The following is a 25,420-nucleotide window of genomic DNA, read 5'->3' as shown; positions in this document are numbered from 1 at the left end:
GAGACAAAGCACTTCAGGCTGGAGAACTGAGCAGTGAGTTCAGGGAGTAGAACTTGCCCTCTATTTAGAATCACACGCGGCCAGAATAAAGGGGTCATGCAGAAACTGCTCATTAACCACAAATTAGTTAAGCCAACACGGCTAGCCTAACACATTTGAGAATCGTTGTTTCCTGACTTAAACTTATTTTTATTATAATATAAAACCATTCCTTTTACCCCCTCATATTTACTTTCAGTATATCCTCTCTATTTTTTTAAAAAAAGCATTTATTATTTCTACATAAACCTCTAGTTCTTGAGTATGGTTAGTTAGCTCTTGGAGACCAGTGTTCCTCTGTCTCATGACTAAAGCTACACATCCTTTCAAACAGAATTCAGGATAGAGCTTAGAACAGGGCAGCTTACGTTTCTCAGCACACTTCTATACTGACTCTATGCTTAAATGGCAAAATAGTAAATTTCATTTTCCATGGGCTACAGTCTGAACACATGGGTTCCCCCCAGTGTCACATCAAAGGCCAGGCCTGGGTATTCTGTCATTGAGAGGTGGAGCCTTGTAGATGCCTTCACTAGACACTGCCTGAGGTTCCATTGTCTAGAAAATGACCTGGTGTTTGGGACGGCATCCCAAACAGACTGACACCTGGTACATTCAAATAATGCCAACAGCATGGCTTAGCTGTTTCTGCCATTCCTGTCAGCAATGAGAAATAGCCAGATGTCAGGAGTCCTTTTTTGTAAGACAAAGTCTCACTATGAAGCCCAATGGCACCAAACTCGTGACTATCCTGTCTCAGCCTCCTGAGTGTTGGCATTATAGTAGGTACACTTTATTAGTTTATATTTATGGCTAGCACAAAGCACATACCTAGTAAAAATGTACTAAATAAAGTAAGGTTCACACTGCCATGCAAACCCATGACCTTCAGGATTAAAAAGAAACACAGCCTCAACAACAAATTATTATGCAAAATGACTGGTGCTTGCTTTAAAACCAGCATTTTAAACTCAGACCTAGTCTGAAGCCTATCAGAAGCTTTAGAAGAGATAGGGGGAAAAAGGATGCAGTCTCTCACAAATTTTACCAGAATTTTTTTATATAGTGTTTTCTTATGACAGAAAAATTAATTGAAAAATTTTTTAAATAAGGAAGACTTTGACACTGTTCACATCATGATTTAAAGCTCGGGTGCACAGTCCTGAGCCTCTGCAGCCCAGTCCCACACACCTTCAGACTGAGCAGAAGGTGGGGCTATACTCAGACAGGATGGAAGAAACCAGCACAGGCTGCAAACGCATCAGAAGCAACAACGAAGTTCACGGCACTCAGGGAGAGCACTGTTTCTGCTGCTGCTATGTGCTGTTCCATCCCTCAATCCTACACACAAAGCTAAAAGGCAAATATACTAGGAACCCTTGCCAAGCCTTTATTACAAATTCCTTTACCTGCTGAGCCATTTCATGGGCCCAAAATAAATTCTTCTTATTCTCATTTTTTATATCAATGAAGCTAAGTGTCTGGAATATAAAAGGCTTTCAGAATTCTTTACACAAAGTAATAAATCTACTAGATTATGAGAACACACAAGCACATATTTATAAATTATTTTGTTTTATTTTCATGGCAGGGTCTCAAGTTACTATGTAGACCAGGCTGGCCTTGAACTCAGAGAGATCTGCCTGCCTCTGCCTCCCGAGTGCTGGACCAAGGTGTGCGCCACCACACTGAGCCTAAAACTGGAATCTTAATGGAGAGACAGGTAGGAACCAACATAAAGGAACAAAAAGCAGATACACTCTGGGCCCTCACCTCCTCATTACAAGTTCTCTAAACAGCTTTGTCATAAGACACCTCATCAGGCCATAAGACCAGGGTACTTGCCAAATAGGAGCGCCTATAACTGAATGCTTATACACTTACTTAACTAAATATTTTCAAGATAATTACTACCTTTATTATAGGCATACAGTCTGATTTTTCTGAACTACTTTATTTCATTTTTTTCAAGCATGTTGCAACACACTAACCAAATGTTTTCCAAAGGAGTGTAAATACCCTAGTGACCCTCCTGTCACTATTGTCAAGAGAACTCATCTCTGCTAAAGCTTGCACGGCATGGCGATCGGGTCAGAGACAACTACGAGCTCTCCTGACACGTTCATGTTTGTCTCTTTAATAGTAGTTCCTTTTACTTCGGCGGAGACTCGGAGTCTCTCTTCCACCTCCTCACCAAGCGCAGAAACCAGAAAGGCTAGCGCTCCAGGGATAGGCTGAGCACTTAGCATGCCAGTGGCAGGGTAAGACTTAGGCAGTTACTCAGAAACGCTGCAGATGAAAAGCCATATATAACGTCCGGAGGAGCAGGGTGGACGTCTGACAACTGTGGCTTGGTTGCTGTGTCCTCATGTTTACAACCCGAGATTTATTCACTGTGGGTTTCTTTCCTCAGATCCAATCCAGACTTTAATGGTGAGTGGGGTAGGGGAAGGGGAGGTCTTCAGATGCCACCCCTTACCCTAAGAGAACTGGAGCGTCCTGTCCCTTAGGTTCTTACTCTAAAAAGGGGAGTGGGCTGTCTCATGAATTATTCATGAGAGTGCCTAGAGCCTTCCAGTGACCCACAGTCAGGGTTACTCCTGGTGTTCCTTTCTTTGGTGTAACGCTGCTGTACAAGGTCTAATTTACTAATGCATCTATACTCCCCACCCCCTGCTCGTGTCCGTGTCCGTGTGTGTGTGTGTGTGTGTGTGTGTGTGTGTGTGTGGTGTACATTTACTACATATGGCTTTCAGAATATAAAAACCCTAAGGAACCCTGCAAACTCAACACCAATTATGAGATCCGCCAAAGCCTCAGCTGAGTGCACGAATCGCAGCCTTGCCTTGTCGTCTCTCCCTCGGGCTCTACAGTCCTTGTCCCTGCTTGCAGGCTTGTCGCTCTTGGATATCGGGTGTGCTCGGCCCACGAGTCCTCGGGCTCCAGCTCCCATGTCTTTCCTCAGAGGCCTCACTTCTCGGTTGGGACGTCTGATCTGAGGTGGAGCTCTGACAACAGAAAGACGGGAAAACGAGAACTAATCAAAGACAAGTAGCTCAATGCCATCTTACTCAAGAAGCTGTCACGCTTTCCCTAATGTGTAACGGCTGATACAACTATTAAATACAGGTGACACGTTTGGAGCCATTACTCTGCCGAAAGTAACTATTAACCACCAACAGCAGGCAACACAGCCTGCGTCCGCCTGTTAACACCACTGAAAAGGCCTCTTCGTCCCCCGTCAACTCAGGGAAATGTGGCGCCCTATGAGCACTCCTTCCATGACGAGGTGCCACAGGGTCAACCTTGTGCAGATCTTGTGCAGGGATTCACAGCTGCTATGAGTTCACGGGCACACGCCACGCCTGGAAGTGGGCATTCCACAATGCTCCCGTCCTCCCTTCCAGCTCTCGCATTCTTCCTGTCCTTGTCTGCAATGTACCCGGCAGACTTGGGGTTTGAATTCATCTGCTCACCAGAGTTTCCTTCCTGGTATCATAGAGGCTAGCACAATAATAGTGAATTTGACAGGACAGGAAAATGGCTGAGGATCCATACACTCGGGGAAAACAGTGAAGTCCTATGATGTTACGGTTCCACTATAGTGCTGTGGTTTGATGTAAAATGACACCCACGGGTTGCCGTCTCACCGGGTCTCTGGTTGGCGATTCAGCCCCGGAAGGTTGTGGACCTTTAAGAAGTGAGGTCTGGCTAGCGCAGTGGTTTGATGGGGTAGAGCCCAACCCTGTGCCATCTCTGCTTCTTGTTCAGCCAAATGAGCAGCCTCGTACTTCTGCCTACCTCTCCCCCTCCCGCTGCCACGTTTTACTTTCATGATGGAGTGACATCAGGGAGTCAAAATCAGGCCTTCCTCATCAGGATTCTGTCACAGCACGAGGAGAGCGGCCGCTGAAGGCAGCAGATTCACATTGCTGGGACCTGTTAGGACGAGGAACGGCTGCTAGAGCCGCACAGCTGTCTGTCGGGCTTCTCGCATGCACATCTTCATCCTCAGAGTGTGGTCCAGCTCAGCAGTCACTGAGCAGCCATTTTTAGCACACAGCTAGTGACAACACCGGCCCCAGAAGACAGAGAGAAGCAAACAATAGTGTGACAGGGGCCACGGGAAAGGAACTGGGGAAGAGAGGTCACTGCAAAATGACCAGCAGACACTTTGGAAATTGGTTCTATCATATTATTGGTTCTAGGGCGTTCTTAGTCATTTAAATGTTCATGAAATAAAAACATGAAGAGACAGTGAAGAATGAGAACTAACAACGGTCAATTGCTGTCTAGAGTACACAGGTCTGGGGCCACGGCTCAGTAGTAGACGCTTGCCCAGCACTCACCAAGACCCGGGTCCACCATCTAGCACAGAAAACAAAAGCTCAAACCTTTAGTCTCCCAGTGCAGTGCTGCTGTTGTTGGGACAGGACAGGTCTGTTTTACTTAGGTTTGTTTTGAGGAAGGGATAGACAGTGGTCAAGCGCAGTTCTGGATTTGTGTGTTTGTGTATTTGTGCCTGCAGAAATGTCTTTCTTGCAGCAGTCGAGGGCACAGGCAGAGAAAATGGGTTGAGACTACCTCTCTGCTTAGCACACGTCGAGTTTCTCTTGTTGCTAGCACCTGTGCTTGCTATTTAGATGACTGTCGTCGTGGTCCAGCTTTTTAGAGTCTACTCCAGCATGAGGCCTCTGCTCACCTCCCCAAGGTTAGCCCTTACAGCCATACACAGGCTCTCTGCAATGGCCAGACTCGCCCATGAGGCCTGGCCATGGACCCTGAAACAGTCCTGACCCACAACGTGCTACTCAGCAGCGGCTCTCGCCCTGCCGCAGTCCACTCCGTGCGCACATCTGGCTCGGTAGCTATGTCATCGGATTCCTTCTAAGCTGGTTCTCAGGCTGCCTTCCGGGGCTGCCCCCGAGCTCGTCCTGCCGCGCACTACTCAGATGGGCTCCTAGAGGGCCTGAATGAAGTGCTCAACAAGCTGGAGGTGGCCTTTGGGAAGGAGACCTGCGCTCTGTCTTCAGTTCCACCTCACTGCAGCTGGATAGGACATGTGTAACAGACTCTGCCGGTGTCCCCGAGGACAGCCTTGACTCTGCTCTGTGCTTCTTTGTCCATTGCCGCGTCACTGCACAATGTCATGCTTCACCGTGGGGCCCTGTGACAGCTTCCAGGCTGGGTGAGCAGCAAGCTCATGAGGCTTCTTTGAAGAGAGGCTTCAGCGGGGCACGCAGCACCACTGCCCTCGGCCCTGATGGTCACACAGAGACTTACACTGTGCTCGCATACAGCTGTACAAACGTGGAGAGCAGCTAGCTAGTCATCAGAGCACAGTGAATAAACACCAGCCGGCTATTCTGCCCTGGACTACCATTTAAAAGCGCCAGGAAGAGACAGATGTTCTAAAATAAAATCTGGCAGCTTACCACTAAAGGGACCTTCACTGTGCGACCCACTAAATACACATCAGCCAGGATGAAAGTGAAACAGAAAGATGAACAGGGAACAGAGAGGTGTGAGCAAGGGTCTACTCGTTCCTTCAAGAAATGCTTCTGGAATACCTACACTGCACCACACCTTCTTCTTGGTGCTGGGGGTGCGGCACTGATCAAGTCCAAGGCCCAGTTCTTCAGATCACATGACCTGGGGCCGTGAACAATAAGCACGTGTGCAGTCTGGTAGCAGTAAGTACAAGTGGATAAAGTCTAAGGTTGGCCTCTCGGAGTCACGTGATAAAGACAGGGAAGGGTCAGTCATTGGAGTCAGGTGGAAGCTGCAAACCTGGCCGCACGCCCCGCCTGGCCAGGCTGCTCTTCATACTCTCCATACAACTACTCGGCTTCATTCCCACAAGCACCGCATGAGGCAACTGCCACACTGATCTCAATTACAGAGGAGAAAAATGAGGACGAAGCTGGCTAGCTTGCCCTCAGGGCCGCTGGGTGGCAGAGCTGAGAGGAAACACCCTCTCCCCCAGAGCTGGCAACTACTGGTCTGTGCAAAGGCAGCAGCCTTCCTAGAGCAGAAGATGCTGCACAGCAAGGACCCAGTCTTTCTTGTCAGCTTCCAGAGGGTACCAGTACAGTCAAGCAGAACTGCATCGGGGGCACAGGAACTGGGGACTAGAGACGAACTAGGGACAACAGCGGGGCCACGTAAAAGTCACAGGCGCTAGAAGAGGGGAAGAGTCCCAACAGAAATGGTAAGCAGTAAGTGTCACAAAAGGGAGGAGTGAGTCTAGAGGGGGCGGGTGGCATTATCACACCCGTGGACTGCTCACGGCAGTCCAGAGTGCAGCCCCGGCGCTGCACTGACTAGGGTGTGGGATTCCTAGTAACTAAGGAGAAGGGGAGATGGTTACACTCTACAGAAGACAGCAGCTTGCCAGGAAAAGGACAGCAAGACAAAGATTTTTCAGCCCAAGTGTAAATGTGTTATGGTTTCATTCTGACACCATCTTGTCTTTACGCCTTCATTGGTCTCTAAGAAAGTGCAGTGTCCACTTTCAGCTGCCTTTTCTCAAACATAGAAATACCAAGTTCAGGGGACTGGAGAGATGGCTCAGCGAGTGGTTAAGAGAACAGCTGCTCTTGCAGAGGACCCAGGTTCAGTTCCCAGCACACACAGCAGCTCTCAACCATCTGCAACTCCAGTTTCAAGAGACCTGATGCCCTCTTCTGGCCACCACCGGCAAGAGGCATGAATGTGGTACACAATAATACAAGTAGGCAAAGCATTCCCACACATAAAATAAATTGCAGTGATATTTCATTTGTATTTTAATAAATAAGTTGAGAGAATAAAACAGTCACACTGATCAGCCTTATAGACCAGATAATGGTGAAACACACCTTTAATCCCATTAGCCACACTAGTTTGCCTTAGAAACTGGGTGGTAGTGGTGCACGCCTTTAATCCCAATACTAGAGAGGAATATAAAATGGGAGGAGACAGCTCTCACACACAGACTCATTCTGAGATTCCTGGAGGCAGGATCACCATTTAAGACTGAGGTAGAGATAAGAGCCAGTGGCTGGCTGTTTTACTTTTCTGACCTTCAGGTTAAAACCCCCATATCTGTCTCTACAATAAATCTTAATAAAATATTTTAGGCAGTCACTGTAGTAAATAGCTAGAATTCCAAAATTCAAAATTCAGGTGACCACTGTATTTTGTAGCAAGAGACAGATGTTTCCTACAGAACGCTTATATATATAAGAGGAAGAATGAAACCAAAAATCAAGAATAAAGCCCAACAGAATGCCCTCCCCCTTAGGACACCTGGCCCCTCACCTTCACACAGCCTTCCTAGGTGCTCCCTTCATGTGAAGTGACCACAGTACCTGCGGGAGGGAACCCTTTCTCCACACCTGCCAGCCTGCTCCCACTGAGCTTTCTGTCCCCACTACTGCACCAGCGCCTCTGCTCCTGAGACCCAACACTGGCCCTGTAGCAGTGCTTCTCAGACAAGCATCGTCCCGTCCACACAGCCTCCAGCACAGTGCTGCAGGCGGCCCGGGCATCTGCCCTCTGCAAATAACTCACGGAGACTCTAGGGCTTCCTCCAACCACCACTCAACGCCGCTCCCTGACAGTGAGACATCCACCGTCTCCATCCTGAGCCCAGTCTGTCACTCTCTGCCAGTCTACTCTAACTGTACAGCAGTGGGACAAGCTGAAGTCTCAGGCCTGGAAAACCGAGCCAGACAGGCCACGAGCTTGAGATAGGCCCAGACTTCAGAGCAGAGCATGCTTCTGCTATCCAAATAACATTTTAGAATATGTGTTTTTGAAGCTGTGCGCTGAGCCCCAGGGGAGCTCCTGCTGGTAAATTCCATCTGATCCCAGCCCATGTCCTATAGTGACTATGGTCACGGGAGGTTGTGAGGACTAAATTCTAAGCCAAGTAAAGAACTCAGTAAATGCCATTTATTGTGGAGACAAATCACCCTGCTACCTACATTCTCCTCACAATCTAAAATCAGAGGCTGTCCCATATTCCAGCTGATAATGTAACTCCAGAATGTCAAGGAAATGGGGGCCACCCCAGGCTGGGCCCAGCATTAGGCAATAACCTACTTCATCATATGAAGAACAACCTTAAATTGTCTGTGTTCACCTTGGCTGACACTCTCGGGTAACTGCCATTCTTCTCCCATGGTCTGTTCTTCCCTCTAGCTCCTAGTCAATAGCCTGGCCTGGACTCTCAATTACCGAGTCCATTTGCCCTGGTTCTCCCTGTCACCTCAGTCACCAACTTTAGCTCATTTTACCCAGCAAGCTTTACACCCACCTACAAGACCAAATGCTTCCAGGGCAGGAGCCATACCCGCTCACGCATCCCATCCAGTGCACAGGGCCTGGTGTAGCCCTGCTGCAGATGCCAGCCTCCCTGAGGCCAGGCTCTGAGAGTTAGCTATCGCTACTATACTGCCTGCAGGCCAAAGATAAATGCCTGGCTTACAAGGGACGTTTACAAAGCTCGTGGCAGATGGCTCCTCCAGCCCTCTTCTTCCCGAGGTTTGATGCAGGGCTGCAGAGCATGCTCACTGTGATGCACCCCTCACACTGGGTGAGCTTGGAGGATGACCGGATCAGTGCTACAGCAAAGCACCTCTTCCACCCCCTATGCCAGGAAAACAACTGAGTCAGAGCAGAGGCGAAGGACTTTCCAACAGGAAACAGCAGTTTCCTCTCAGTTCTTGACTGTGGCCTTAGCGGAGCCTTTCCATTATTGACTTGGCTTTTTCTTTTGTTTTGTTGTGAATGCTGACAGTTACTTAGGCTAGCAGGGAACCCAGGGGAACGTGTGCTAACGGCCTTGACATTAAATCTGTAAGAACTCGGGCAGGGACTTACAGAAAACTAGTCTCCTAAGTGTACATGGAGACATATTGTGCCGTCTCCCCAAGCTCGTGCACACACACACACACACACACACACACACACACACACACACGCACGCAGTGGCCCACTGACTGAGCTTCGCCTGCTGGCTCTTCTACCTCTGCTCCCAGCACTGGATTGTAGGTGCTTCCTCTGGACCCAGGTCTTAGGTGGGAGCTTACAAAGCAAGCCCTTTACGCACAGCTCTCTTCCCAGCCCCTCCCTCCAGGTCTTGAGGAAATAGCATTAGAAGGTCTACTAGGGCTTTAATCACAAAATGACCTATACAGAACAAACTGACTCAGTAACTTCAGGTTCACATACGCAATGTCATTTGTCCTTCCCCCACAAGGCATGGCTGGTTAAAATCTACCACATGGACATATAATCTGTGTATCCATCATAACACCAATAGACACTCAAAAATTAAAAACAGGGGCTGGAGATGGCTCAGCTGTTAAGAGTACTGGCAGCTGTTGTAGAGGACCTGGGTTTGAGTCCCAGCATTCACATGTGGCTCACAATTGTCTTGAACTCTAGTTCCAGAGAATCCCGCGCCCTCTTTTGACTTCTGTGGGCACTACACATATGTGATCTAGGGGAGTAGCAGACCCAGAAGCTAGACGAATAATTCTTGAATCTCTGGCTTTTGAAAATGCACACTTAGAATGCAAAAAGATAATTGGGCCTTTAAGGTTAGATCAGCACCTATAGATGAATGGATTCTGCATACAATGAATATGTTGAGACATTTGACTACAATGCTGAATCTCGGGTAGGAGAAGCAGTTTCCAAAGTAATAAGGAGACATCGAACTGCCAAATGTTTTAATTATGGTAAAATAGGACAGCTACAAACGCCACTGTGACGGGGATTTTACAAAAAAAAACCGCTTAAACAACCGCAAGCCTGTCTGGGCCGTGGAAGGACCAAGCCATTCACCCAGTGGGTGTGGAGTTTAAACTCACTTGGGCGCCAGGTGTCACGGGGAACCAGCCAAGTAAAGGGGTGAACAGACGCTTAACAGAAATCCCACACTAGCTCAGAATTGAGAAATAGATAGTTATTTATTTGGGGGTAAACTCATAAATCAGAATCCTCCGCTTGACCAGTTGAATCCTGCAATCCAAAATGAGCAGCCGGCGGAAAGGAGGAAGGAAAAAAGGGACGGACACAGATTTTGCATCTGCATATATAGTATAAGAGGCCAAGCCCCAAGAGGAGGGTACTTACAAGCTGCAGGTCTTCCTACAGCACAAAACATCTACACACATACAATAGAAATAAAAATTTTAAAAATTAAAACTAGAGGGCTGGAGAGATGGCCCAGCAGTTAAGCTGCTCTTCCAGAGGTCCTGAGTTCAATTCCCAGCAACCACATGGTGGCTCACAACCATCTATGATGAAATCTGGTGCCCTCTTCTGGTGTGCAGGCACACATGCAAGCAGAATGCTGTATACATAATAAATAAATAAATAAATAAACAAACAAACAAACTAGAACTACTATATGACCGAAGAGTCCCACTTGTGAGCCTACAGCTAAGTAAACCGGATGGGGCGTTGAAGGCATGAAGTCCTGTGTCTTCTCAACCCTGCTCATAGCAGCAGGACACGCACACAGCTCAGAGGGATGGTCGGGAAATGTGCTGAGAAGAAGGTGGAGGACTGTTATCCAGCTTTAACAAAGAAAGGACTGAGGAGGAGGAGGAGGAGTGGGCGGGGGAGATAGACAGGAGGTGGGGGGACAGAAGAGAAAAGGGGGACAGGAAACTATCATTGGTATGTAAAGCAAATGAAAAATTTAATGAAAACAGAGCATTCTTTTATTTGCACAGACATAGGTGAACTTAGAGGACGTTATGCAGGAAGACAAATGTGGGATCTCATGCACACGCGCCATCTAAAACAGTCAGATCACAGGCCTGGGGAAGAGAATGGCGGCTCCCGGGGGCTAGGGACAGGGAGATGGTTTCTCAGCCCTGTAGGTGCCACTTAACAGAATGACTAAGACTGGATAATTCAGAATGAGCAGACATGGCTTTCTTCATAGCTGGGCGCTGAGAAGGCTAGGTCTGAGCGACCCACATAGGCAAGGACATTCGGGTGGCATGGCCCCATGACGGAAGGTGCAGCATGAGTGGCTATGCCAGGAGGGCGCTCCCCCTTCCACCCCGGGGCCCCACCTCAGGACCCAATCCCTCCTCAGAGATCTAGCCTCCCAGTATGCTGCCCTGGGGAATACGCTGCCAACACACGAGCTGTGGCACACACCCAGACCACAGCACAGCTGACACTGTCACGAGCCAAGTCCAGTCACACGAGAATCAATTCTGGACAGTTAGCATATATGAAGGTGACCACCGCTAGCCATCTCTACTACATACTTGAATTCTGCTAAGGCAGAGCCTTGTGCTCTCACTACAAAAAGGGAAAAAAAGGCAAATTACGTGAGGTGAGGTGAGTTTAACTATAGTCAATACTTCACAATGTAATCCAGTCATTATACCTTAAATACAAATTCTGCTTCAGGAAGGCTGGGAGAAAGCTCTGCCATACTCACTTTTAAGATGAGTAGAGAATGTTTAAGGGCTAGAGCGGTGGGTCTGAGGGTAACACCTGCGATGTAAGCAAGAGGACCTGAGTCTGAATCCCATGGCTCGGTGCGTGCCTGCGACTGTAGTCATGCAGTAACAGAGCAGAGCATCACTGGGGCTCACTGGCCTCCAGCCCAGCTCCAGCTTCAGTGAAAGACCTTGTCTCAAAGGAGTAAGGCAGAGTGAGGGAGCAAGTGGCCTTGTCTCGCCTCTATACCTGCACTCACACAGACAAGGACACACACACTCACACACACTCCACGCACTCACACACACACTCACACACACACTCACACACACTCCACGCACTCACACATATATTCACACACACACTCACACACACTCACACACACACAGACATGGACACACACACTCACACACACACATACATACACTCACACAGACATATGCATGCACATTCACTCACACACACGGACATATACACAATACCAGTCCTAGCTACAGACAACCTTAGCCAGTCTAAGGCCTCACAAGAAGAGAAAACCTTGTTAAAGAGGATGCACTCACTAAGCCTAGATGTAAAATATTATCGGAATCACTTCACTAATATAAGAAACCTACTTACAAAGGACATGATCTGAAGGCTTTTTTTTAGAGTTCAACTCTACCATTGCTTTGACCTCCCTCATGACTCTACTGTCACAACTCCATTGTCTCAGATTTAAGGCAATGGATCCAATTTATTCAAAAGACTGCAGCTGCCGGTGAGATAAAACCTGATCATGATTAAACTCAGCAAATCCATGACACATAAGGTCTAACTGCAGAAAACATGGCAAAACCACCGACAGAAGCTGCCGGGCGCGCACGACTGTGACGCGTAACTGGAAGGCGGAGAGGAAGTTCTGGGCTGCAGTTCCATAAACTGAACCAGACCCAAGTCAGGCAGGCTGGCCAGATTAGAAGCCAAGGCCAAGCTCATCAACTCCAACTCTGAAAGGCTTTGTAGGAAAACAGTAAATTATATTTCTCTATTGACTAAAATAATTATTTCAGTGTGGTGCTCCCACAGGGACATGTTTTAATTACATTTAAATTACTAATTTTTATTTCATTAAGCATTTTCAATTTCTTCATTCTAGCACTACTAGTAAGAATTTAACAAGTAGACATTAGGACACAGACTATATATCAAAATGTAGCCACAAATGCCACTGGATGTGTGTGCTGAAATCACAGGGCAAAATGGATACAAATAAGACCGCTGGCACTGAGAAGGGCTGGGTTCAAATCCCGACTCTGGAAAAATAACAAGCTTAGCGTCACTATCATTGTCGGGACATCAGGGTCTCAGCATTAAATGAGCATGCTAGAACAGTCCATATGTGGTGGGGTCACTGGAGGACTTAAATCAGAGACCACTTAGAGATAGCAAGTGGCCAGTGCTTACTTAGTGGACCCGGTCCCCTGAAAATGAACACCAACAGTGAAAGCCCAGCATGTTCTCTGCCAGCGTTATCCAACATGGTCCAGAAACCGAAGATTTATGCAGAATTTTCAAGGAGAAAATATAATTCCTTGAGGTTTTCTGAATGAGATAATTGCTAATTACGTCATTCTTTTATTATTTATCTGAAAGAACACCGTAGCTCCTTTTTCCAAAGCTGACCATTGACTTTAACTAGACCTCTTATTTCTTATTTCTCTTATTTGATCCCCCGAGGGAGAGACTCTGCTATAGGAGAGGCTGAAATCAATGTTCTGAGTTCAAATAACTATGGCGCCAGAGCAGGTGGGCATCAGTCACGCTCAGACCCAGGTGGGGACGGCAGCTGTCTTTGTAAAGAACCTTGCCAGGCAGCAATCATCTCCAGGTGGGGTTTTTGTTTCACGACTTGGAGAAGAAACACAAGGTTTAAAGTAGTAAAACGGTATTCCATTCCAGCTTCCCACGGCCTTTAACTGAGAGCACACGATGACCTGGTCATCTTCGCACACGTTCAATGCACCAGACTGAGTTGGTTCAGTAACGTGTGCCTTGCGTGCACATCACTAAAGCATTCCCCACCGCGGCAGGCCACTGCCGCTTGTTTACAGGCAGAGCCTGTTCCTGGAGTCTTAAACTATGACCCACATTAGTACTTAGGTATTAAACATTCCTCACCCCCAACCTCCAACACCGCCCCCCCATACAACCTCTTGAGTTGTCCCGTGCTTTCCTGTGGTCACTGACAGATGTGATAAAGGTCTGAACATGAAATGTCCCCATGGGTTCATGTGTTATACACTGGGTCCCAGGGAGAGGGCCATGTGGACCCTTCACCAGTAGGGTCAGCATGTACTGAGATTTTGGAGCATGTACTGTGATCTTGCCCCCGGTGCCTTTGCCGCCCCTCTGCTTCCTGTCTCTAGGCGAGCAGAGGCGCTCCTCCGCCAGGTGCTTCCTTCACACAGGCCTTCTGTCCAAAGCACAGCGCACAGTGGCCTTGGACTCCAGCCTCCGAAGCCCTGAACACTGAGCCTTTCTTCATTGTTCCCATCAGGTATTTGTACTGACACAAAAGTAATACAATGTGGAAACGAGAGTCTCTCTCCCAGGTGGCACGCATGCTCAGATTGCTGTGTTCATAGTCACTGTCTCTAATCCACAGAGAACCAGAAGCACACGCCGCGAACAAGGGTTATACGTGGCAGAACTGCTTTAAGACTTCGTTTTCCTTTATGTGTGCACGTGCCATGGAGGCCAGAAGATTCCCTGGAGCTGCAATTTAGAGGTGACTGTGAGCCGCCCAGTGTGGATGTTGGACACCCAGCCTGGGTTCTCTGCAAGACAGCACCCACTGAGCCATCTCTCCAGCACCCACATAGAAAAAAAAATTAGTCTGGAGAAAGTCTGCCGTGTGTTTATCTTTTACTTTCATCATTTTAAAAAATAAGATTGAAAATAAGTATAGCCATAAATGCAATCTAAGGTATAGACATGTCAGGAGGACAAACAGCAGGAGAAAGCTGAGTTAGGAGCCGGTAATAAGTGACAGTTTCCAGGTCGGCAATCATCAACGGGAGAATGTTGGCCACCGTTTTTATCATTTGAGTCACAAATGTTAGAGTTGCCTCCTGAAATTAATGAAGGCGGCCTAACAATTCAGAGCATGCGCTCTCAAATAGCAATTTACTAGTAACTCTTAGCTTTAAGCCAGAAGTAGATTTTGGAATTAATGACTTCCAGGAAAACGTGAAGCATTCCATTAACTGCGTGTACAGGGACAATGTGATGTTCTGACAGACGACCGTCCCGTCCTTCCTTCCTTTTTTTTTTCCTCCTTTCTTTACAGTATTTACTCTGGAGTTTCCCAGAGAACAACCATGACTCCTCAAATGATGCGCTGAGGGGTGAGGGCTACCTAAGCCAAAAATGCACCATTGTCCTGAAAAATGAACTCTCATCTAGTGCCTGCCTTTACCAGGGAAATCACAAACACCCGGAACTCAGTAGAAGAAACTCTGCAAGGATTTAGGTGGTTGATATGGTGCAGAATGCAATCCTGGCACTTGGGAGGTTAATTTAAAAGATTCACAGATAGAGGCCAGCCTGGGCTACATGACAAGTTCTAGGACAGCCTGCTCTACGTAGCAAGGCCCTGTCTTAAAACAAAACAGCAAAATATTAACCATTTTTTACAGTCCTTTAAATGTTTTGGAAAACTTCAAGAGAGCAATTAGTTGAACAGATGACCCCAGCTACTGGCAAAAGGAAGATGTGTTTCCTATAGAACAACACTCTGCCCACAGAACCACTTCACAAGGCAAGAGACAGAAGGAAAGCAGAAAGACCTGATCTCTGATCCCCGTCTATCCTAACTCACACATCCAAGTCCCCCAGGGCTCAGTCTCCTAACTCTTAAACTTAATGGAGTTCCTCAGCCAGTGTTGAACTCCTACCATGGGCAAGCCTCTGTGTTAGCAAAGGACATTTGCTGTGTGGTTTTTAAGCAAACGCAGTCTTGGCCCTTGCCTTCCATCACTTGCTCTCTAATCCTGAGGAGACAAGCAAATGCAACATGACCCCTGCAAGCCCATCTGCAGCAGCTGACAGGGCCCTGAGGAGCATGAGCAGCTTAGAGGTGTGAATTACTGCGTTCCTTGGAGAAGGAACCCAGCACAGACAGCAAACAGCAGACAGGAGGAGGAGAGCCATCAGATGGAGAGGGCAGAGAAGCAAAACAAAACTTTTGTTGGGAACAAAGGCCTGCCATGCCACCCTGAGGAGTCTGAGGAGTGGCAATGACAGGCCACTGAAGATTACAGGTGTCCCATCCACACTACGACTCTGGCAGCCAAACCAGATGAATCCAGCCTCCCCACGCTCACTGGAAGGGGTCAGTCCTCTCAAACAAACACCAAGGTGTGGTGCTAATCTAAAAGACCGCTAAGGTCTTAACCGCTAAGCTGTCAGGCACCTGTTACAGTGACAACCGTAAGGCCATGGAAAGCAAAGGCATGACACGGATTTGCCTCTTCTTTTACCAACACAAACTCTGGACCCCTACAAGGAACAAACATGATAAGCATAGTAAGTCTATCAGGCCCCAAATGCTTCTGCAAAACTGTTCAAATAAAGCTTCACTGTGAGCATGGTTATCTAGAAGCTCCTATCGACCGAGTCTCACTTACCTGTGTTCTGCAGGGACAGGGGGTGGCCAAACTGCCGGATCTCTAAATGGCTCCTCTTGACAAGACACAGGGAAGTCTGGGGGCTTGTCGACTTTAAAGCTTTCTAATGTGCTGACAATACTCTTAACTTGTTCGTATTCTTCCAACAGTTCCTGCCGGACCTTAAGAAAGGAGCCCTTACATTAGAAGCCGTTCAAAGTTCACATAAAGTGCAAATAAATTACTGCAGAGGGTAAACTTCCTTGGCGTTAGTCAAAGTGTGCAAATGAGTCACAGATGCGTTATAAACAGCTATTCAGAGTGACAGGCGCAGAGCGCGGTGAGAGCGGAGGCTGCACTGCATACCCTTCACAAAAGGGAAGACTGCGTCTAGTAAAGAATGTGCTGATTATTAATGTATCTTAAAACAAGCATTTGCATCAGGAACAAGTTCTTCACCCCAGACACTGAAGATACTATGCTAAATCTTTCAATATTCTTAGAGATTAAAATTGTCACCCCATCCCCCATCGCCACTGTCACCAAGTATGAAATGCTTGCCTCGAGAGACTGGTCACTGGGGGACACTGCTAAGGACCACACAGCACCCACCCTTATTTATGACCCCTTCACCTCAGCCTCTTTGGGCCTTTACCTCTTCTGAGTCCTGGATAAAGTTTATCTTAAGTCAAGACTTTCCCTACATTTGAAAAACATAACTGAGTACCTACCATGTGGAAAGTCCTGGCTTCAAACTTGGCACTCATGCTAACTCTCAAGAGCAAACAATGACTGGGAAAGTTTTTTAACTCCTTTTTAACAATTAGAGCAATTTTTAACCAGAAAGCACACTTAACTCCAAAGCAGAGCAGAAAAAATTTCCCTGGAACAGTATACTGAAAAGAGCCATGAGGAAGCTGCAGAACAAAGGCAGAACTCCCAGTGAGAGGGGACCACCAGCACGTGTGGCCATAAAACACAATATACAGGACATTACATGCCGGACCTGCGTAAAGTGCGCACGGGAATCTCTGCAGAAACACACTCCCCACCACAAAACACAAGCACCCCGCCTGGGAGACGCAAGAAAACCTAAGACCCAAGAATTTCAGCCCAAGTCACAGCTAGTGTGGCGTTCTTACTCAATGCAACTGGTGAGTCTTCTGTTAGAAAACAAGCCCATTTTCCCTCAAAACTTAGGGAGCACTAACTTCTGACAGAGAGAGAAATGAGGGGCGGCTCTGGAAACACACCAAAGGAAACGGAAACTTCAAAGTGCTGTCAGACTTTGTACTTTTAATTTTAAAAGGATTTTAAGTTACAACAGTAATTGGGGAAATTATAATTCAAGTTTGCATTAACTGTACTATTATATAATCAAGTTGTACCGTCAAAAAGACAGAAACGATGTTAATGCCTTGATTAGATTACCAACTCATTTGTGTTTGTAAGGGCACTTTCAAGGAAAACTTTTATGAAATAGGTCAAAACTATAAAGAACAAATGAAAGGCTAGACAGCAACAAGAAACACCTAATTCTAAAAATTTGCTAGCAGATACAACTGGGCACAAACATTTTCAAAATTAAGAAAATTTTCAGCTACAATTATGTGTCCTCAAAGATTAAAATGCATGGTCAGAAATACATAGACTATTGAGTAGATATCAGAACTGCACATAGAATTAAATGTGAGATGTAGTCCAGTATTCAGACCAATAACAGAACGTGTGAATTCTCTGGTAATTTCCCAACTCTGCTGCCTCAAGTTAACAGAACACGGCCGCCATGGCGCAGGGAACAGTCGCGCGCCGTCCTACCTGATGCCACTTCCCTTTGACGGCCGGGTCCCTCACGGACTGGCAGTGTCTCTGGATCTGCTGGATCACCCCCTGGTAATACACCATCGATGAGTCGTAATTTCCCAGAAGCGCGTATTCGCGCCCTTTCTTGGCATTGTCACAGATCTCTGCCAAATTCATCTTCCTTCAGATACCTGAACAATAAAGTGCAATGCATTTTTAAAGCTTTAAAACAATCATCAGCTCTGTAACATGTGTACCAAACTGGTCTTGATACGGTACTACATTTCCAGTTCTCTAAATACACAGGAGGTCACAGGACATCTGGGGAAACGGGGAGCGCCACCGAGGTGACAGACAACTGGTTGCTTTCCGAGGTGAGGACCTGAGCGCTGCTCCGAGCTCACTTCTAACTGCCACCAACCCAGTCCCGCCTACCCACGATTTTCTCTTCTCCCGCTACTTCTCTGTAACGTCGAAAGACGTATGTGAGTACTGTGAAGTAGCTTAACTTTTGCTGTTTTGCTGAGACCCTCGGCCCCCAGGAGGACAGAGTCCACTTCAGGTTATACTTGGGAGGACAGCCTATGAAGCCCATCATCATCCAGGTGCCATGACTGTGTCACACACAGAGCGAAGTGTAAATTAAACTGTGAGAGACTTCTGCGTCTCAATCTGTCCTTCTCCTTCAACGTGTATTTGTTTTGTATAAGAGGAGGCCAGATAACTTTCATGAATTGACTCTACTTCCACCATTGAGCCATCTCTCCATCCTGTTTGATGCTATCCTATTGGGTCCATCCATCTGATGCTGAGAATGACTGCTGAGCCTCTGGTTTCTAGGCCAGTCCTTCAGCTCAGCAATGCTGGCTTTTTTCTCTAGACTTTCCCAAAGTCTCCTAGTCACCCAAAGCTTCTTGGCAAAGACACTTTCTACACAAGACCATAAGCATAGAAACTCTGAAAGACAGAGGAGGGGCCCTAGAAAGAGTACAAATTACCCTACTATCTCTGGAACAGCAAGCCAATTAAACGTCTAATAGGGGAAATAGAAATATTTCTTCTTGCCTTCCTAGGAAATTATGCTTTGGTTTGGGTAGCCTCACTTTCCCTAAGCAGACAGTGGAATCAGCAAGCTCTGGGCCCGAGTGAGAGACCATGCCTCAACACTTAAGGTGAAAAGCGAAGGAGGGGAACCCTGATGTCACTCTCTGACCACCACGATTTGTCCACAGCTATGCCACACACATGTGCACCCACAAACATGCATACACACATGCATTCACACCACATACATACATTAAAAAAAAAGTTTTTAAAAAGTGCCCAGAAGATCAGTAAATTACTTCTCTCCATCTATCCAGGAGAATGTTTCCAAAGAAAAATCAGCCTTGGAAATAATGCCTGCCCAGAATGTGGGCAGCAGCATCTCATAGGCTGGGGACCCAGGCAGAAAAGCACACGTCTTCTCTTTGCTCTCTGGGTGCCACAGCTCTGTCACCATGCTCTTCTGCCCTAATTCACTAACTACATCAAGAAGGACCGGAAGCATGGAGCCAGCCTACCATCAACCGAACCCTAAAACCATGAGAGTCAAACAGAGGCTTCTTCCTTTAGGCTATGAGTCACTCCTATCTGTCACAACAGTCTAGTCTCTTGCTTTACGGCTAGCTTAGCCTCAGTGAATAAACCTGTACACACAAAGTCCTCCATAAATTGTGTTCTTCTAAGGTTGCTGTCTGGCTAATTATATTATTTCTGCTAGTATGTACAGGCATACTATTTTGTAGGGAAAATATTTTGATATAACAAAAGGGCTGGCATCCCTTTTTGTAAAGGTTCAAACACGCATTTAAGTTCTAAGGACTAGCAAGCAAAATAGAGGACACTATGCAAATAATTATAAGGTAAAACTTTCTATATTCTCTAGTGATAAAAGGAAAACCTATAGATAGCAGTGACTCCATAAAGCAGGCCTCCTAATGAAAAGGATCAATTGTCTTCAAAGCTTAAAACTGAGTTAGTGCTCCCTGCCATCAATCACAAGCAGCATGTCACTAGCACTCGTTTTTAATACTGCTGCGTGTGTTTCATCTGTTCTTAAACGACTCGATGTAAGACAGCGTGGTCCTCCCACATCACGCTAGCAAACTGCCACCACGTGACTTCCAGTCAGCACAGGCACTGTTCAGAGAGTATTTAAACAATGCATTCTGCAGATTATTCAAGACCGATTAAAGAGGAATCTGAAAGGAACTTCAATATCATAGTTAAATGGATATCTAATATGAAAATTTGCCTCAGTCTGGAAAATGATGCTAAAACCCATCTGAGCTCAGAAGAATACTGACAGCCACTGTAAGAATGAAGATGTCAGACAGACTGTGGTGGCACATGCCTTTATCCCAACACTCAGGAGGTGGAGGCAGATGGATCTCTGAGTTCGAGGCCAGCCCCCTGATCTACTGAGAGAGTTCCAGGGCAGCCAGGACTACAGGGAGAAACCCTCTGGGTAGGAGAGCAGAATGGAGCTGTACTTGTTTGTCTTTTGACTACATGGAGAGCTGAACAACGCAGAGAGTGTGCAGAAACACTAACTTTTAATTTAATAATTTTTATTGCAGTCTTGGTTCTGATATAAGCACCTGCTCTGTCTTAGAACATGTAGGGTGAACTCATTAAGAAATATTACTGAATTTATGACAAAAGCAAGCCACTTGGTGTTCAGTAAGAGTGGCTGAGGGTAGTCCCTCTCATTCTGACAACTTCCCATCTCCACCCGAAGCTCAAAACCTAATTATTGCTAAGCCATCAGGCACCTGTGTGGCTAAGGCAAGGGAAGGTGTTGCTCCTACTCTTGACACAAACTTACAGACCTGACAACAGCTAATTCCATAAGGGAATTCCAAACACTGACCCTGCATGGACCTTGACTATGGGAAGATATAAATATTATCTGGGAAACACCAAAGAATGAATGACAGATGACCACAAGCTTAATCTAGCTCACATTTTCCTGCCTCATAACCATGTCCACCTGAGTTCATTCCCATTCGACACAGCTGTTCACAATCACCCTTCCATGCATCTTCGAAGATCCAGGTTGTGTGGAAATGTTTTGATGTCTTGAAAACTCTGTATGTGTCCTCGATGCCCCCAACACACACTGTTTGTGCAAACTCACTTTTTAATCACTTCAAGTTCAGCGTTGACTTCCCAAATAAACAACGGAGCAATATTGCGAACATCTGCCATCTCATCAAGAGCCAAGGAAAACCACTCAAAATCATTTCCTTGGGTTTTTAATTGATTAATGGTGCCCTCAATGCTTCGAGCAACCGTTCATGCCAAAAGGCTAATCATTTTAAACAAGTTTATTTTCTCCAGACACAATCCTATGCCTACTGCAATCCAGCTCCCCAATAGTCCATGATTTTCTTGCTTGGCTAACAAATGAGCCATTTGTAAATGACCGGCAGCGCGGCTTCATTTCCACTTTGCAATTCTGCGAAAAGATTCTCCTGGAAGCGGGTATCCATGTGAAAGCTTGCTGGTTCGACTGGCCTTGGCTATCTTATGCAGCTTGGCTATGTTGGATTGGCTTACTCTGGTGACAGTGGTCTGTACTGATGGCCCCCGGGTCACTGCATAAGCATACTGCTTTGTCCTCTGACTCGCTGCGATCTAAATGTTCCAAATGCATCTTTCCACCTTCTCTTGTTCTGAAATGAGTATGCACTAATAATTTAGGTGTCAGCACCAAAACTCGGCTGGCAGCCTATCAAGTACTTGTATCAGCCTGTGCAAACGCCACTTGATCTCTGTCTGACACAAGGCAGTCATAAGCAGTACATACACAGCGCAGAGGGGCTGCATCCCAGTTCAGGGTCTTGTGTATAGATACTAAAATCTGAATTTCCTTCCATTTCTATGAGTGATCAATATATCAATATTTTTTTTCCTTCAACTACTAGAAAAGGGCAAAAGTGATCCCTAGTTCTTGGGTCATTCAAGAATAGCCTGCTGGGTACTGGTCCCTGGACTGCAGTTTGCTGGTGCCTGCTCAGAGCACCCATCTTTCATTTGAGGGCAGGAGGGGTTAAACCCCAAAGAGGCAGAAAGGAAAAACATAATAAAGAGAAGAAATCGTGCCAATGGAGCTGGGTAATGACTTTAATCCCAGCATCTGAGGCTGAAACAGCTGGGTCTCGAGAACAGCCTGGTCTACACAGTGAGTTCTAGCCAGCAAAAGCTGGAGTGAGACCCTGTCCCTAAAATAAAATGTGAATACAGCAACCAAAACTTTAAAAAAACAGAAGAAATACAAAACACTTCAATGTGGCCAAAAGAAGATTTTTCGGAAAATTCAATAAAATTCATCAGCTTCTAGTGAAGCTAGCTAGGAAAAGGGGGAAACATTACCAAAATCGGAACTGAAGGAAGGCTAGCATTGCCAACTTAGCCAAACAGCTTACCGATATAGACAAGTCTGTGAGGTCACAACACACCAAGCCCACTCCAGAGCACCTGAGAGTAATCTCACCTGTCCTGTGTCAGTCGGGGAAACTGAGTCTGTTATTTAAGACCTCCTCAAACCACTCCAGACCCAGCAGCCGCGCACAAGCCCTAGAGAGTCCTAAAGGTGGTTGATTTTACTCTTTACTCTTTGTTCTCTGGGGGGCCTGCCACCCAGAACCCAAACAAACCATTATTCTTTCTTATGAATGCCTAGTCTTAGCTTGGCTTGTTTCTAGTCAGCTTTTCTTAAATTATCCCAGCTACCTTTCGCCTCTGGGCTTTTCCTTTTCTTCTCTATATCTTTCTTTCACTCTGACTCCGTGACTGGCTGCCTGGGTGGCCACTAGCATCCTCCTCCTTCCTTGATCCCTCTTGCTTCCCTCCCCCCATTTATTCTCTCTGCCTGTCAGCCCCACCTGTCTCTCTCTCCTGCCCAGCTATTGGCCACTCAGCCGTTTATTACGCTAATCAGGTGTTTTAGGCAGGCAGCGTCACACAGCTTCACAGGGTTAAACAAACGCAGCATAAAAGAATGCAGCACACCTTTACATCATTAAACAAGTGTTCCACAGCATAAACAAAAGTAACACATCTTCAACTAATATTCCACAGCACAAAAAAAACCACTCCAGAAAGAGGCAAAAATATTTTCAACTCATGTTTGAAGACTGTCATCCATTCTAAAACCAGACATAAGAAAACTCCATGCCACTATTCCTCATGACTATGGATACAAAATGTTTACATTTGAACCAGTTCTGCACTGTATACCAAAGGTCTCCCCTGGTCTCCATGGAGACCAAGCTCTCCTAAGAGGTTGTGGAAACCACACCGTGGTCAGATCATGGATTAGACACACCTAGGTTGAAGTCTCCAGTTCACGACTTTGGACAAGTTCTCTAAACCCTTTTCGTCATCGCTAAGTAACAAAAACTGCTTCACATTTAATTTGTAGGGCTTAACTAAGGACCTCAATGCAAACCACTGGGTATAGTGCCTCACAGAAATAAACATTCAATAAATGGGATCGTTCTTCTTGAAATTTCTGTTCCCATCACACAACTGTGAGGAAATGAATGCATGGCACGGACGAGATGCTCATCTTCCAGTCACCTCCTTAGTTCCACCACTTAACATATTAGCTAGCAGTAGAATAGACTTACACGTATTTTAATGAATAAATATATAATACCTCAAATCTCTACACTATATAAGACCTCTTCTCCACCCCTACAGCCTTACTATTTTACCTCCTTATCCAAAAAACAAAAGAAAAAAACCACTACTTTAAAATGTAAATATGTCAGCACAATCAAGAGAAAAGTAAGTTTAGTGCTCCTGGTCTTATTTTTGCTGTTATTTCTAAAAACATACACATACAAAAAATAAGTCTACAACAGTGTCAAGAACGTCCCAACTTACCCCTTATAATACCAAATGTGAAGTTATCTATCTTTTGAAAACCTTAATTTAAAGGATGCTGAGGGCCATTTTCCAGACCTGTCAGCTTTCTTCCCACTAGGCCTTTAACTCAGTTCTTGTGACTAAGCTGTATTCCATAGCACGGTATTTAAAACAGTAATACTTTTTAAAAAGATGCGGCACAGCATGCTTTATTTTTAAAACATGGTCCTCAGAAATTCTGAAAATAATATTTAGGATAACTAAGGAAAATACCACATTTGGTCTTTAAAATTTTTACTATTTGCTTTAAAAGTTAACTAACCATTTAAAGTTTAACTAGACTTCAAAGTACAAACGTTCAGGTTGATGAATGGGGAGCGGAGGGGGAAGGGGCGGTCGTTATTCCACAATACTGAACCTTATAACTAAAATGCAAAACGGTTTAAAAAAAAAAAAAGACACCGCCAGATAACAGTAGCATCCTTCATCCTCTCTCACGCTTATCCTTTTAAATATTACTGTCCTCTGAACGCACACTAATGAATGGGTTTAATATGCCAACAGCTCTGAGCTACTTGAAAATAAGCAGAAATACCTAGAGATTCGCGGGGAAAGGCAAAAGGCCTTTTAATGACGGGTTCGTCGGGTCTCGCATAGACCTTGGGCCGAACACACAGTTCTGCACCAAGGGGCCCAGGCCCCGCGCGGTGGCGATGGGGCGGGGCCGCGAGTGCAGTGGCTGCCGGGCCCGAGCGCAGCACTGAGGCCCACGGCTCACCTGCCCTTCCCCAGCCCAACACACCCCGTCCCGTTCAGCAACCACTCCGAAGCCCCCTGCAGACAAAGAGCCCCATTAACGCTCTCGGGTCCGCTCCCAGTTTATCAGTCGGTCGCCGCGCTCGGAACCGCTGGGCTTTGTAGTTCTCGGGACCGAGTCACCCAATTCAGGCGGCGAGTCTGGGAAGCCATCGAACTACAAGTCCCATGATGCCCTGCGATCGGGACCCCTGTCCCCGCGACTCTCCGGACTTTTCTTCCGAGGAGCGGCCTAGTTTAGGGCCACCAAAGGGATGCGGATAGGGATTGCCCACCTGGGCGCCGCAGCCCTGCTCTCCCGCTCACGCCGGCCCCCTCGGGCTCACCACCTAAATCCTGCAGGTCAGGGCTGTCAAAAGGGGTGGGGCAGGGCGGTACCCAGCCAGCTGCCAACCGGAGTCCGTTAGTTCGCGGCCTGGGCAGAGAGGCGGCGGCTCACGGTTGCCATGGCAGCCGTGGCAGCGCTGCGGGGAGGGCGTGTGGCTGAGTCAGCTCTGGGAGGAGCCTGGGAAGACGGGCTGTGGGGGAAGGATGCTCAGGGGCCCGTGTTGCAAGCATGGAGACCTCACCTGGCAAGATGACAAGCCCGAGACCCGGTGCAGGGCAGTGCTGCACCTGCCACATTCTCACTGAATGTGTGCGGCGGCCGTTCGCGCGGCTCCTCGGTCTAAGGACACGACCTCTCTGAGAGTCAGCCTTGTGGACTGGAGGCCGCTCACAGCCCTCCTGCAGTTCTC

The 25,420-nt window shown here is 46.7% G+C and overlaps 1 protein-coding gene across 5 annotated transcripts in view; it reads right to left on the bottom strand.

Annotated features, from left to right (window-relative positions):
• The window catches only part of Katnal1 (katanin catalytic subunit A1 like 1), a 57,312-nt gene extending 32,184 nt beyond the window's left edge, over window positions 1-25,128 (bottom strand). For 2 of the 5 annotated variants that reach the window (XM_038345310.1, XM_038345314.1), the window contains exons 1-4: window positions 24,959-25,109; window positions 17,964-18,139; window positions 16,167-16,327; window positions 2,885-3,047 (exon numbers count right to left, since the gene is read on the bottom strand). In XM_038345310.1, coding sequence (XP_038201238.1) covers window positions 2,885-3,047; window positions 16,167-16,327; window positions 17,964-18,125 — 486 coding nt within the window. In that variant the 5' untranslated portion in view covers window positions 18,126-18,139; window positions 24,959-25,109. Of the gene's footprint in view, window positions 1-2,884; window positions 3,048-16,166; window positions 16,328-17,963; window positions 18,140-24,462; window positions 24,718-24,958 lie in introns of those variants that run through there. The other 3 variants (XM_038345311.1, XM_038345313.1, XM_038345312.1) reach the window with 3 other exon arrangements.
• Between the last annotated feature and the right edge of the window lie 292 nt (window positions 25,129-25,420).

The sequence above is a fragment of the Arvicola amphibius genome, chromosome 10, assembly GCF_903992535.2.
Source record: "Arvicola amphibius chromosome 10, mArvAmp1.2, whole genome shotgun sequence".
Classification (NCBI taxonomy): Eukaryota; Metazoa; Chordata; class Mammalia; order Rodentia; family Cricetidae; genus Arvicola; species Arvicola amphibius.
This window is presented reverse-complemented; position numbering and strand designations above follow the sequence as displayed.